The sequence below is a fragment of the Phocoena sinus genome, chromosome 10 (genome assembly GCF_008692025.1).
Source record: "Phocoena sinus isolate mPhoSin1 chromosome 10, mPhoSin1.pri, whole genome shotgun sequence".
Classification (NCBI taxonomy): Eukaryota; Metazoa; Chordata; class Mammalia; order Artiodactyla; family Phocoenidae; genus Phocoena; species Phocoena sinus.
Window position 1 is genome coordinate 38,847,931 of NC_045772.1, and position 16,017 is coordinate 38,863,947.

General features: G+C 35.1%; 1 protein-coding gene across 1 annotated transcript in view; it reads right to left on the minus strand.

Annotated features, from left to right (window-relative positions):
* OTOGL (otogelin like) overlaps positions 1 to 16,017 on the minus strand; it is a 148,148-nt gene that overhangs the window by 63,891 nt on the left and 68,240 nt on the right. The window contains 5 exon segments of the mRNA XM_032646052.1: positions 429 to 585; positions 1,454 to 1,570; positions 4,188 to 4,307; positions 6,632 to 6,781; positions 12,092 to 12,226. Of these exon segments, the coding sequence (XP_032501943.1) occupies positions 429 to 585; positions 1,454 to 1,570; positions 4,188 to 4,307; positions 6,632 to 6,781; positions 12,092 to 12,226 (679 nt within the window).

Genomic DNA, 16,017 nt, shown 5'->3' on the forward strand with positions numbered 1-16,017 from the left:
AAGTGTTAAAATCATAAGCTGTTCATCAGATGACTTACTATCTACACAAGCAAATGAAAAGTTTAGAGTCAAATCTGAACGCATATTCAAAATGATGTTTTTAAAACTATGTCTCTTATCATTAGAACAGTGGAATTTCATAGCCATAAGAGAAATAGTCATAAACAGTATCTCTGAAGATGGTATGTAAATAATTTGTAGTTCAAATGTTACAGTCATAACAGTCTAACACAGAACAGAAAAACTTACTTCAAAGTTTCTTTTATAAATCCTTTAGCTATACTACAATTTATCTGCATTGTCAAAAGAATATAAAATTTATTCATCTTAAAGAAATTCTATTTCCATGGTATCGCTTCTAAGATAAGACAATATGAATCTCTTCATAAGGTTCCCACCTAATGATGATGCCCTGAGAGGATACTTACAACAAATAGTAGATGATCTCCAGTGAACAGAAACCCCTTCCTGACAACACCTGTACGCATACGCTGCTACACTTGTGCATAAACATTCACAATCCCCACCAAGGTTACAGTTACACGTGTCTTCATGACAATTTTTGGCAAAAGAAGTAACATCAATCTGAAAATGAAGTGAAAGATAAATTTCAAAAAGTACTAACTACAACTGATTAAAATTCAACCTTCTAAAAGAAAACTAACTGGTAGATTTTCAAAATTTGCTATTATCAGCTTAACACTGCCACCTAGAGAGTTCTCAATATCTCAAACTTCTACTCATCCAAAGGAATTTATTAGGCAAGTGTAAGATCAAAGAACGAGCAACACAGGTAACGGGACTAACAAATATAACTTCAACATCTGCAATACAACAGATTAATATCTGTAGAAGCTCATTGTTTCTTTATTGACATATTCGCATGGCATTAAAAGAATGTTCTACTTACAAATGTACTTTTGCTTAGTTTTTAATAATATCTTCAACTATTTTTAAAACTTCTATTGGAACCTAAAATTATTATGTTGGAAAGACATTTAAAAAGTTAAATTTCTAAATAAATTACATTTAATCTTGGGATGTGCTTCTAAAACCATTTTAAATGTGTCACTAATAATACTTTTAAACTATACTTTGGGTTAAGGAGAAGAATGCCCATTTGGTAGTGTCCTCTGAAGAAAAATAAGCATTTATGGCTTTGATCAGTCATTTATGGCTTTGATGATGGACGTAAAAATGTTTCATAAACTGAAACAGATCATTAACAAGCATTATATACGCTGTTAAATAAGATGGAGTCAGGAAGAATGTAAATCAACTAAATGTGTCAGTGCCACAGAAAAACAAACTCCCAAATTTGTCTTCCTAACAAGGGTTAGGTAGTATACCTGAAAAGCCAATGGGTAGCTAAATTATTTGTCCTGTTCATCTCAATATTATAAATACAGCAGTACTTGTTTAAATTGGAAAGTTTAGTAAAGCATTCATTTACCACATTGCGACAAGGAGCAAAAACATCACTGTACAAAATGGAGCATTCTTTCTTGGCATAAGGAAATTTGTTTTGATGTGCCTCACAGGGTTTAAATAATTCACTTGGGGGTTCACACTGTGGAAAAAGAGAAAAGAATGTTTTTAAGGGGTGATTTCTGAAGCTGAAACCAGAGTAACCTAATCTGACTTCATCTACCACAATCATACCTAATATATTCTCATTCTTTTAGACAGACTTTACCAAAAGCACCTGTGCTCAGCCAACTCAGTGTTAATAGTATATATTATTTTTGAAAGCAACTAAATTTACTATTAAAATCATGAAAATATTAGAGAGTGAAGGTAAATCTTTTTTAAACTGTCAAGTGCAGCATTACATGACTAAAAAAATTGCCTAAGCAAATCATTCTTTCCTTTAATTTTCACGTCCTTCATTTCTGTCACAAGCCATCCTCTGAGGAGTTGCATACACTCAAGGGTCTACAGGCTCACCTCCCACATACTAAACAATTCGGTCTCTGCCTCTTCTAATCCACCTCCCTGAAACTGGCCTGGAGAAGGCCATCATTGATCTCGTTACTAAAAATAAAGGCAACTTTTCCGGCTTCATCTCACTTGCCCTTTCGCTGTCTTTGATTCTGTTTCATACTTTACCCTTCTTACATGTCTCTCATGTGTTTCCAGTGGCACCACTAGGGTTTCCTCCTAGTTCATTTGCTGCCACTCTTCATCTTCCTTCCACCTCCCTTCTCTGCAAGACTTGATCTTCAAATCTCTATTTTTTTCATTCTATACACTTCTCATGCCTTTAGCAACCTGAATATGATAGTAACTACCAAATCCATATTTCCAGCCCATATCTCTTTTCTGAGATCTCAAAAACTGGGACATTTCCACATAAATATCTGTCACTTCTCTCTCAACACATTCTAAAATGTACTTATCTTACACCATTGTCCTGTCCCCACTGTCCCCTACCACCCACTTTCCTCTGTGCCCTGTCTCCTGGAAGAGCACCAGTGTCTATGCAATAAGCCAGGAAGATGGGAGGCATTGCTGAATTCTCCAAATTCATCTTTCCTTATGCAGTCCTTTCAACAGATGCTGATGTTTCAGATGTCTCTCAGACTTAGATAGTTTTCTAAATCTTCACTGATTTAACATTTCTCAGCTGGATTATACGAGCCTAAGTAATTTAGGGCCTTCGAGTCCAGATCCTAGCACACATATCTTGCAGCTTCATATTTTGCATTCCAGCCATTCCCTACTTCAAACCTTCCACCACAGTCATATTGAACTTCTTAAAATTCCTGTTAAGCACCATACCCACTCCAGTCTTCCTGACACGTTCTAAAGGAATGCTCCCTCCTTTGCTGCTGTACTCTGTCCCATCATCTTCACTTGTATAGCTCTTATGAGTCTTGTAGGAGTCAGCTCAATGGCACCTTCTTGGGGAACCTTCCTTTGACCATCACGAACTCCATGTTGTATACACCTCTATCCAAGCACCTGTCTCGTATTTCCATTGTTAAAGTTTTTGTACCTCGTCTGCTAAACTAGACACTAAATTCCTAAGGGCAGTGGCTATATTTTAATAATATTATGTGTTCATATATCCTGGAAAACATTAAGTGCTAAATAGAACTTACTGAATGAATTTTTTTTTTATTTTCAGCTTTGTCCATTAGGTATTAATGAGTCTAAAATTCTTTGATGAGTCCAAATATTTAAGTATTATTATAAATTAGGTATTCCTTAATTCATTTTATATTTTAAAAAATAAAATCTTTATACTTTCCAACATAGACCACAATGAAATATACTGCTTAAATTTTACTAAATTGGATGAATGTTTAACCCCAATCCCCTTTTATTTTTATAAAAAGATTTACATATATTAGTAAATTAGGCAAAATAGTAAGGCAACTAACCAAACAGTAACCAACCAGGAAATTGTAGTTGCAGATACTACTTTCGGTTAGAAAAAAAATAGGTTAAAAAAAAAGTAGAAGAAAAGAGTAGAACAAATTTCCAGTTTGACTGTTTTCTGAGTTCAGCATTTCTCAGGTTGTGTCCCATGGAAAACTATTTCCTTGATAACTAATACACAAAAATGTAAGCTCTGTGTCAGTCAGTTTGGGAATCCCTTCAAACATATCCCTCCCTTAGAGGAATATAATGCCTCAAGAAATCCTTCAAAAAAGAAATATGCCTGACTTAATTTATTCTAACTGCTCCCAAAGGTAAGTTGGCCACAAATCCACTCCCTACCCCTCCCCATCCCACATCCAGCCATGTCTGGAGAGCAAATGTTAAGAAATACTGCCTTCATTTATTCATTACTTTGAGTTGACAAAAGATACATCATTAGAAATACAAATAAAGAGAATTTTGCAGTGAAAGGAAAAGCATGAGATTAGAAGATGTGAATTCGAAAGTCACTCCAGTGGCTTTCTGGATATATAATATTAGACAAGTCATTTAACCTTCCTGAGTCTCAATTTCTTCATCTATAATATGGAGTCAACACCCTTTACATTACAAGACTGTCACAGGATTATGTGAGAAATTAAATGTGAAAGTAGTTTGAGTTTGTCAACTATGAATTACTGCACAAATATTACATAAAATAGTATTACCCAAATAAATTTTTCTGCAAGGATAAAATGTTTTAGTGGATAAATACAACAAAAAATATTTGTTTAGTTCTAAAATACATATATTCCACTTACCTGTCCTAATGCCCAACTATCTCCAAATACCTGGGCATTTCTCACTTCTAAGTTATTGGATGTGGTCATATCATTTGAAGTACATTTGTCAAAGTTTCCACATAATCCTGATAATTTGCCCTAAAGTAAAAGAAAATTATCATGAAATATTCTATATTCATTTTAACATTTAAGGACTAATATTCACTGAAATTTTCAAGAGATTTAAAATAGACTTTTTAAGAATTTCCACAATTACCATTTTAAAAATGTTTCAAGAAGGTGGAATTTCATGTCTATTTAATTATATATAACTGTTATTTTAGATTCTCAAAAATGTTTTTCCATCCCCCAAAGTTTATCTATTCACACTTACCATTGTATTAGCATTGGTATAACTAATAATACAAGTAACTTGGAAAAGTATAATACAAACACTACAGTATTTGTACAATACAAACATTACAGTATATGTCTGAGTGTGTATATACAAATATGTGTATATATATATACATATTCTGTGTATATTTACATATTTACATTTTAATGATGAAAGACCCACTTCCTATTATGTTTAAGGTTTTCTAAGACTATAAATGTTGAAACCATAGAAATAATTTATCTTTCTTTAGGTCGTACTTTGAAAAGTCAAAACATTCAAAGCATAACTTTTAAAGAAAACGTTAACTCTATATTCATATACCACGCCACCATGAGACACAATAAATGAAATCCACATCTTACCTAATTTTTATAAAGTTTGTTATGGGTTATGCAGTGGTTACTGCAAGTGCCGTATGGATTATCCACATCAACAATGTCCACTGCATTTTCTCAAATAATGTGAAAAACTTTTCTCTTGGGGAGGGAGGTGGATTAAGAGTACAGAGAAGAATGAGATTCCAAAAGCAATGAAAATCCTCCTTAAGCTTTGAAATTAAACAGACTGACCTCTCCCCTCATGTACTGAAGAATGGAACGCAGCCCTTTGTTAATGGTAAAGTTGGCTGCCCATGCCTCCAGCAAAGCTGACAATAACCTTGGGATTGCAACTGCCAAGGCCACTGCTTACCATGGTGCCTCTGCTCTCAGAAGCTGCAATACCTATTCAAAGACAGTGGCCTCTTCTGCTACTGCTCACCCCAAAATTTAAGGCAGCAGTAAAAGTAAGGGAAGATGTAGAAGAATAAATGGTTAATTTGTTTTCAAGAAAGTAAGGAAGGGAGGATACATGGTAGACAATGGCAGAAAACATAGCTGAAGAAGTATGGCAATGACTAAATTACTTCATCTTCATCAAAGAAATGCAAGATGCCAGCAAACACCTAGGAATAGATTTGGGGGCTTTATTTTGCTTAGGGCTGAAAGAAAATGACTTCAATGTACAATCATATCTTAAGTTTATAACATTTTAAAATATTTTAAAATATGTATATTTTCTAGTTTTATAAGAATTTGTTATTACTATCCCCATTTTTCCCTAACTTGCCACAGATTATATCCATGAGTCTCAATTTCAATTTCAGATAAAGTGGATTTTTAAAACTATATCAACGTTTCAAAAACAACCTTAACATATAAATTTAAAATGTTTAATAAAATTTTAAATATCTAAAATAAAAATATTTAATAATATCTAGTACAATATTTAACAGTAAACAATAGTTAAAACAATGTAAAATATAAATTGACAAAAATTGCAAACAACCCAGATTGAATCTTCAACCATTAATGGATAATACAAACTAATACATCCATACAACAGAGTACCACTTAGCAGTGTATAGGAACAAACAATTAATTCATTCAACAATATGGATGAATCTTGAATGTATTTTACCAAGTCAAAGAAGCCAGACCCAAAAGGCTATAGATTGCATGATTTCATTTCTACTGTATCCAGAAATAGATCAATGGTTGCCAAGGGTGAGGGGTTGGAAGTAGGAGTTGACAACAAAGAGACAACATGTGAGAAATTTGGGAATTGATGGATCTGTTCTATCTAGAACTGTGGTGGTGGATACACAACTCCACGCATTTGTTAAAATCCATAGAACTGCAGACCACAAAAGTAAATTATTTTACATGTTTTTTAGAATTTTACTGTATGTAAACTTAAAAAAAATATCCAGAATATGGAGGAAAAGATGGAATGCAAACTGTAATAAATGAATCTAACTCTACTACAAACATATCAAATAACCATGCTGCAGGGAATGGGAAAAAAAGAACCTGACCTAAGTAACTTTGAAAAACTGGATACTGTAAGGTTGAAGTAAAAAAGAACTGTATATAGCACTTGGTAAAGTTGTTCTTCTCTGGGGTCTGAGTTAGTAATTCTGAAAATATAACTTATTTCTTAAAAGAAAGCATCAATCATTTTATTTCTGCAAAACATCAAAAGGTAAATGTAATTTCATTTTTTGCACCTCATTTGGATTGACCTACCAAATAGGCTGACTTACCCTCCACTGTGGTCCAACTTTGATATGGATGGTTGTCTTTTTATCCCAAAGAATAGTGATGTCTTTCTCTGGAAAGTATACTACTATGTAGTACCCTGCCTTCCAAAGCTGGTATGTTGGTTTATTTTCCAGAAAAAAACCTGATCGTTTCTTTAAAAAAAAAAAAAAAAAAGAAAAGAAAAAGCATAATAAAGAAAAAAATGAATTTCTTGTTTTCTCACCAAAATGTAAACATTAATTATATCCATCAATAATTATCTACGTACTAGTGTTTCTGCTTAGCCCTGTCTTTCCTGAATTTTGTAGTGAAAGACAGAACAAGTGCATAAAATAGGAAAATCATAAAATTGGTAACAAGATACACACTGCTAGATAGGCTCAACATGGATAAATGAGCAAAGGGAAAAAGGTATTTCAGTTATAGAGAAGAGCACAAACAAGGCGTGGACATAGAGTACATTAGGGGGATATATCTGCTGACCCAGAAATTCTATATTGATGGTGAATAAATATGATTGAGTACTAAAAATGTATGACTTTACCTGAATAATTGAAAAACAAAAGCACAAAGTGTGTGTGTGTGTGTATGTGTGTGTGTGTGTGTGTGTGTGTCTATAGAGAGAAAGAGGTGTTAAGGAGGACAGGGAGATGAATTTCCATAAAAGGAACTTAGGAAGGCTCTTTGCAAGAGGTGGAACATATATACTGATATGTAAGAAGCCATGATAGGAAGATATAAAGGGCTGGAAAAGAGAATGAGGAAGAAATCATCCCAAGAAAAGGGAATCAGTTTGAACAAAGGCTTAGGGGCAGGAAGTTTAAGATTGTTCAGTACTAAGGAGAGCACCAGAGAGCTACAGCATGGATTCCATGACAAGCATAGTCTGAGACCCTTTGCCATCAAGTTACCCATCACAATCAATGGCTGTTATTCCATGTGCAAAATGTCCTCGATAAAGGCTTTTGAATAGTAAAATGACAGACCATGTTTGTATATTAAAAGAAAATAATGTGTGTGCTAGAAAGGATAATAGGGAGAAACTAGAGACGGAACCCACTGGGAAAATTTAGAGTACCTTTAACCTAAAGTGAGAATATGCAATGTTCTTTATGGGCAAGGGCTATACCCTATAAAAGATTATGCTGAATCTGACATTGAAATTAACTCACATAAAAACTTTAAAAGTACATGGTTAAATCAAAGTAAATAAAACAAATTTAACCAGAAGCAAAATAAAAATTGTGAAGGAGATATGAATTCCTTTGGTTATTTTTCTCCCCAAGTGAGAACAAAAGCATAGTTTGGAAACACTGTACTATAGTGTACCGTTTTATAAATATTTCATAGGGCAAATTAAATAAACTCAGTCACATCCATAAGAAGTTTTCAGTCTCCTAGATCAAGGTCATACTTATAAGCGCTCGGTATATTGTATAGGACAGTATGAATTGTTAATGGACTCTACCTAACCTCATTTCCTTCTACTTCCAAGTGCCAAGTTGGAGTTACAGGGCAATGCCCTCAGTACCTGTGAGGGTCTGCACTCAACCTGGAAGTACCCTGTGCCTAAGTGAGCAAGGCATTAAATAATAAAGAAAAAACACCATGGCAGGTAAAGAAAGACTAAAAAACAAAGGAAAAAAATTTTCCCTGTTTGATCAAGGGCTCTACATTTTCATTTTTCACTAGGTCCATAAAATGTGTAGCCTGCCAGGCCCCCATATCACCCTCTGCTATAGAACCTATTTTTATCATTTTGATTACACTTTTCAGGACCTTTCTATTATCTGATTTGTCTTTGGCATTATTATCTGTCTTCCCCCCTACATGAACGTTAGCTCCTAGAAGGATGCACTTTGTCAAGTTCATGGCAGTATCTGCAGCTTCTAGATCAAGGGTAACATATATTTTTAACGCCTTCCCGCACTGGCCTGTTCTTAGTTCTCAGCTTCCAGCCTGAACAGCAATAATCAAAGTAAGTAAGTGCAATGTTTGTAGCTTATAGCTCCTTTTCAATCCATGAAATACCTTCTTCATGTATTTTCCTATTAAACTTCCCTCAGACTGGTTGACATATCACTGGAACATAAAATAAATTTTTGGATAAGATTATTGGACTTCCTTCAGGTTGGCTTTGTATTAGTTATCCTGATGTAAAAGCACATCCTCTCTATTTGCCTGTAGAGCTAAATCCTTCATTTTTATTAGACAAGGCAGTTTGCTACAAGAGAACAATGGTCAAAAGGAGATGATGTACTCCTTACTTTTCAGATTAGGAAGTAAAGATGTTTCTCCTTATAAGGTTGAGGTATTATGAATTGGACCTCCACTTCAGGGGAGAATTACTGCACTTTAAATAAACTCTAGTGATGTTAGAAAAGTAAGTTATAAAAAGCAGAGAATTAAAACTTTTAAAATACAGCTTCAACTCATAAAATGTTTATATGCTACATATTTGATAAAATTAGAGTGGTACATTTATTGAAAAAAAATAACAGGTTTTTTTCCTTCCCCTGAATGAGCGATCCATCTGCCATAAAACAAATGGTACTTATTTTCAATTTTGATGCTCAAGAAAAAATATTAGCCAGAGATTTGTTAGGGTCAAACTATCTTCATGATTTTTCTTCATCTTACTTTATACTTCACAACTTATATGAAGGAGATTCATCAGCACCTGCGTTCAGGTGAAAATTAGAAGATGAACATTACACAGAACTGCAATTACCACTTCAAACATGTGTCAAACAGTCTTTATAAAAGCATTTACTATTTTCAGTTTTTCTTTTTTTAACACATCCTTTCTCTTAGAGAGAACCTTCACCTATAAATGAATATCCAGCTGATGGCTACACCAAACTGCAGTAATTACTTCAAAAATATGTTAGCACGACTTGTACAAACTCTGTTTTGCTCAAATCTTGATTGCTGCCTGGTTGGTCTCAACATTTCTTACTGAGACATGAGCTAAGATCTAGGGCACCGATTCTCAAACTTTAGTGTGCAGAATTTGGGGAAACCATTGAAATATTGATTGTCATCAACTTCAGCCATTCTAATTCCTGAGGTGGAATCCAGGAACCAGCTCTTATAATAAATATTCTAGACGATTCTAATGCAGAAGTTTTGCAAACCAAACTGAGAAACGCTAGTCTAAAAACTCAAAAATAGGCCACTTTATAAAGGCCATATGTCACATCATATCACTTAATTCCAAAATTTCTTCCTTGTAGAGTAAGTTCAAATATTATATTACACAGCCTCCTTGTCTACTGCCCTTGTCCCCAAGCTTCCTGCATGAAAGTCAATCTGGACGCTCCTCCCTGAATCTCTTTGCCTCACCCTCTCTCCACTATCCCCATCCACATCAACCAAGCTAAACTGCTTGCAGTTCTCCAAACGTGCCATTTTATATTTGAACTCTGCTCCTTTCAACATGACTGTTCCTCTGTACTGATTGCCTTTCTACTCTCTCTCTTCACCTGCCTAATACCTACTCACCCCTTAAGACTCAGTTCAAACCATTTCCCCCAAAGCATGTCTTCTGAGCCTTCAAAAATAAGGAGGGTGAAGGAGAGGAGGAGAGCCATTTCCCGAAATTCATTCTTTCATTTAATCCTCATGTGAACTTAGGAAGTAGATTCCATAATCATCCCAAATTTACAAATGGGAAAGCTGCAGCTGGGAGGGGTTAAATAAAGTTGCCCAAAGTGACACAGTTAGCAGGTGACAGAACAGAGGTTCTAAGTGAGTACTAACTGACGCCAGTCTATGCTCTTCACAACTACCCTGAACATCCCAGGTTGGCTTAGGTCTTCTTCTTAGGGATTCTCCTGATTTCCTAAACACACTCCTACCATAGCACACCACACTGCACAGCCTCATTTACTTGAAACGTGTCCCTCACCTCAGTATAAGTTCCTTAAAAGCAAGCACAATGAGTGTCTTTTCACTGTTGTAGTCCCAATAATTAATACATAACTTTGTACAAAGTAGATATTATGAATAAATGATTGAATGAATGAATTTTATTCATTCTTTCAAACTGCACAGGCTCCAAGTTTACAAGAATAAACAAATAAGACAGCGGTCTCAATCCTCACAGAACTCACAGACAAATAGAAAAGACACAGACCACCACACAGGGGTCCCCAACCCCCAGGCTTTGGCCTGGTACCGGTCTGTGGCCTCTTAGGAACCAGGCCACACAGCAGGAGGTGAGCAGTGGGCGAGAGAGAGAAGCTTCATCTGTATTTACAGTCGCTCTCCATCACTTGCATTATCACCTGAGCTCCGCCTCCTGTCAGATCAGCGGCAGCATTAGATTCTCATAGGAGCGTGAGCCCTACTATGAACTGCGCATGTGAGAGATCTAGGTTGCCCGCTCCTTAGGAGAATCTAATGCCTGATGATCTGAGGTGGAGCTGAGGCAGTGATGCTAGCGCTGGGGAGTGGCTGAAAATACAGATTATCATTAGCAGAGAGGTTTGACTGTGCGGAGACCATAATAAATCAATTGCTTGCAGACTCATATCAAAATCCTATCAGTGAGTGGCAAGTGAAAACAAGCTCAGGACTCCCAGTGATTCTGTATTATGGCGAGTTGTATAATTATTTCATTATATATTACAATGTAATAATAATAGAAATAAAGTGCACAATAAATGTGATGCACTTGAATCATCCCTAAACCATCCCCCACCCCCCTAGTCCCTGGAAAAACTGTCCAGTCCCTGGTGCCAAAACCAGTGTCTGGTGCCAAAAAGGTTGGGAACCACTGCCACCACACAAGTAATTTCACTAAAGTGTGATGCATGTCCTGACAGGGAGCTTGAGGGCAAGAGGAGGAACTCCTTGAAGGAGATAAGATGAGACTTATCGCATAAGAATAAGTTAAATGGAAAGGCTGATCCAGGTAGGAGCAATGACATTCATGAAGAACCAGAGGTGAGAGAAAGAATATAGAGCATTTGAAGAACTGATAAAAGCTCCAACTTCTGGAACACGGGCTTGAAGCAGAAAGCGATGAGAGGTACAGCAGGAGAGGCAGCAATGGCCAGATTGGTGAGGCCGTGTAAGGGCAATGGGAGGTCACTTGAAAGCTTTGAAGCACTAAGGTGTCAGGAGATTACATTTCCGTTTTAGGAAAACCACTCTGACTGCAGCGTGGCAGGATGGGTCAGAGGGGAAAAACTAAGACAGGAGGCCAGGTGTCTAGCTTGGAGAATGTTGAAGTACTCCAGGTAACAGGTGACAAGGAAAGAATCAGCAAATGGAGAAGTGGAGTATAAACAAAAGAGACAAATCACGTATGATTTACTGAAGCTACATAAAATGACAAAGAAAAAAATTCAAACCTAGTAACCACTTATAAAGAAAAGTACCCCCACAATGTTTCTATTTTATTTTCAGTATCCTCAGGACAAGTTAAAATGATTTACGAGAAATAATTCACTAACCTGTTTGTAAGGAGTATCATTCAGGTAAATGTCAGTGTCCCCAACTGAAATCAAAACACTTTTAGAACAAACAATATCGTTGTCAAAGCATTTCTTGTTCTGGCCAATGACAGATATATCTGAATCATCTGTACTCTGAAATGTCAAAAATATTATATTAATACAAATGTATATTATATATAACTTTTACTTATTTTTCATTAACAAATCTTAAAGAAGTCCAAGATTTACAATGAATTGTATTGAAATTGAAATACAACTTACCTCTAAAATAAAAATCATTTTGATCTAATAATGTGAAGAATTTAATAAAAGTATACCAAGATAGCTCAATCTTTAAACATTTATCTATAATATCTCCTGTTAAAATGTTGTTCCAACAAGGATTTTTTTCCATTTTATTATTACAGCTCAAATTTATCAACCAGTTTCTTCTTGTCAAATACCCAACAAGACATGTCATGTAGGGGAATTTTAAAAGAAATATTTTCATTTTAGACAACATCTTTTGTTTTATTTTAAGCCAGTTTTCTGGCTAAATAATTATCTGCCTACAAGATAAAATTGCAATAAATATAAAACTTTGACACTGTATTAGTAAATAAAATGATGCATATCATTTGAGGGCTTCCTTCCAACTTTACATGCATTGTCTCATTTAATTCTTATGATAATTCTTGAATTATGTATTATCTCCATTTTACAGATCAAGAAACAGAGGTTAAGAAGGATTAAATGAATGTCCAAAGTCACTTAGGGAAATAAGGGCAGAGACAGAGTTCAAAACCCTCTTTTTTAATGCCACTTGCAGAGCAATTAGGAAGAGTTTAGTAACAGTTGAGGAGAAAATTCAGTTGTAGGTTATAGGAAATCCTTAGTTCCAGAGACTATTATTTAGTCCCACACACTCTCAATCTAACCTTTTCACCAGTTACCTCACCCTCACCTTCCTTCAGCCACTCCTCTCTCCATCCACTAAGAACTCTCTCTCTGGAAACAGGGTTTTTAATTTTTATCCCAGTTTAATAGATGGGCTTCAATAGTTCTACTGACTCTGGAATTTCATTGTAAAATGTTGTTTTTGAGTATCTGTATTTTTCTAGGAAGAAAGTCTATGATTTTCATCAAATTTTTGAAGTGGTCTTTTTCACCCCAAAAGTTAAAGCCATACTGCCCTGAGTCCTTCCACTACCTAGTGGAAGGTGGGAATTTCATCGGAAGGAAAGTGACAATTCTCTTAGAACTCAAATTCCAATTTTCAAAGGCTCACATACATTTCCTGAATCCTTTTCATTTTTAGATATAAGGGGCAGTGTTTATTTTCAAAGTGAGAAGAGTCCTTAAATGTTTGGAAATCATATAGGTCTTGATGTAAATTCTCCATACTTAGTTTTTTATACCACCAACAATATGAACACTAGCTCAATATAATTCTTGGTTTGGCCAAATTCTTCCTGTCTTATTAGTAATCACTATAACACAGTGCCTAGAGGATAGGTTTTCAATGAATGCTGTTGACAGAGTAATTAATTTGTTCCTCTGTGACCCAATTTTCCTTACTTCATAGGAACCCAGAGCTTTTTCTTCTTAAACAATTGTTTTCCAAAGCATTGCCTAAACTTTGAAAAGGAGAATAATAAGGGTCATCAAGATGATTACGGCATTGTATTACTCAAAAAATAATGCCACACTTTTCTGCCTTTATGAACAATTTTCAAAGAAGAAATATACATATAATTTAGGGTTTTGTTTTCCTCTTCCTCTTGGAAAGAGTTATTTAGATTAAGGGATGTGAAAAGCTGGCTGAAAGGATTCCTATTGCCATTACATTTCTATTACTATTAATTAAAGTGCCTCAATGTTAGCTTTAGTCTTTATATTAATTCAGAAATGCCAAGAAATATTCTATATTGTATCGTCTGCCTGGTAATATCATGCTATGCTGACAGTAACTTGAAACTATCAAGTCCTAAGAGTCACATTTCTCCAATTTCCGTTTCTAATATATATTTCAAGTTAATATTAGGTTTGGAGATAATGCTACAGAGTTGCTAAGCAACACAGTAAGTAACACAAAGCTAGAGGAAAAAGGTCAACAGCAATGTGCCACATAGATTCCTCAAACCCTTTATGCTCAGGTACTGAAAACACTGATAGAGAATATTCTCCCAAGTGATTCCAAAACATAAAATGTCAGCACCTCTCAAGGTAGTATATTATTTTACTTGCTATGTCAGTCTAAGACCTGTCATAGTCCCAGCCCCTTTTAACAGTAACTATCCCACAGAAAGTCCCTGCTGATACAGTAGCCTCAGGCAGCCATGGTTTATGTTCCACAGCTGAATGGCCCCAAAGCAGCACATTCTTTGATGGGCCAAGGGATTTTTTAATGCAGGCAAAAAAAAAAAAAAAAAAGACAACTCTAGACAATTAGATTATCTCCCACATCTGAACCAAAAGGAATGGAATGTAAACAAAAGATAGTATACTTATCATTTTTTAAAAGAAATGCTTATTATCTCAACTCTATAATGTATCTTGGGCTTTAATTTTTTCCTTAATTTTGCCATTTCCTTTTTCACTTACTTTTATTCCCTTAACATACATTTAAATTCTTATTAGTTAATTCCATCATCTCTTTCATAACTTCTGGAAGGCAGAAAATATTTTTATTTTATGGGGAGTAAATTTTATTCAGAGTGAAATCTTCATCTAATTTTTACATGTTACTTCTTTCTTTCCTTCTTTCTTCTCTATCTCTCTTTCTTTTTTTCCTGAAGTGCCACACCATTGTATAATTACTATGCCATTAATTTGCATTTTACTCTTATTTGACAGAGAAAGCTCTATCTAGCTCTATCTAGATCTTTACATTTGCCTAAATAGGGTGTAATGATTTCCTTTGACTTCTTTTCCTCTCTGTTTTCACTTCCTGTGGATGGATGGACAGATGGATGGATGGATGGATAAATACATACCTACGTACATACATAAATGCATACAGGGTTTATCCTTCAAGATATTATGAGATTACAAGCAACTAAGAGTTTTATAGAGGAGATAGGCATGAAAATATGGAACTTGTGAGTCCCAGTGTTGTAAGAAACTCTTGGAGAAAGAAGCCACCAGAGGAGACTGAGGAGTGGTCAAAGACCAGCAGAAGCAGTAGAATTACCTCAGAGAAGACAAAGCAAGAACCACTTCAAAAAAGGAAGATAAAAATTTAAAAGGTTTAATTGGATTTTGCATAGGTCATCATTAACTTTTACAGTGGCAATTTTATATGAATTTTGTGATTTGGTGATTAATAACTCTCCACCACCAGCCTAAGTTTCAAAGGACCCTAAACTGATATCTATGTTTGCACATTCTGTACCTCCACTTCTCAGTATAGGGCCTGACACACAGAAATCACACAAGAAATATTGACATGAAAAATGATGATATGATACAAGGTATAAAAATTTGAGAGCGATGAAATTAGAAGGGTTTTCAGAGACTTAAGGAGAGCACCAAACATTTGAGCTATCAACTGAACAGAATGTTGAAAAACCTAATCTAGAACAAGTTACAGGAAGAAACCTAGCAGTGACAGGGGCCTGTCATAGATAATGGAAGTAGAGTTTGGCTCTGAAATCCGGGAGTTGGAATATTAAATTTACCACTTTTGCTGAAAACATCCAGTGTCCTCTCTTTCTTTGAGCTTATAGCAAGTCAAGTTGCTGTTTGGTTTCTCAACTCTTTTTACTCTTAAAAAAGTCTTACCTCAGGAAATACAATACACACTTAAAAAATAATGTGCTATATTCCTTGTGCTATTTAAAGTATAGCATAAACAGCCTCCAAAATGAATAAAATATCAGAGAACTTGAATTTTTAAAGTTCTTTTTTTTTTTTTTTTTTTTTGCGGTACGCGTGCCTCTCAC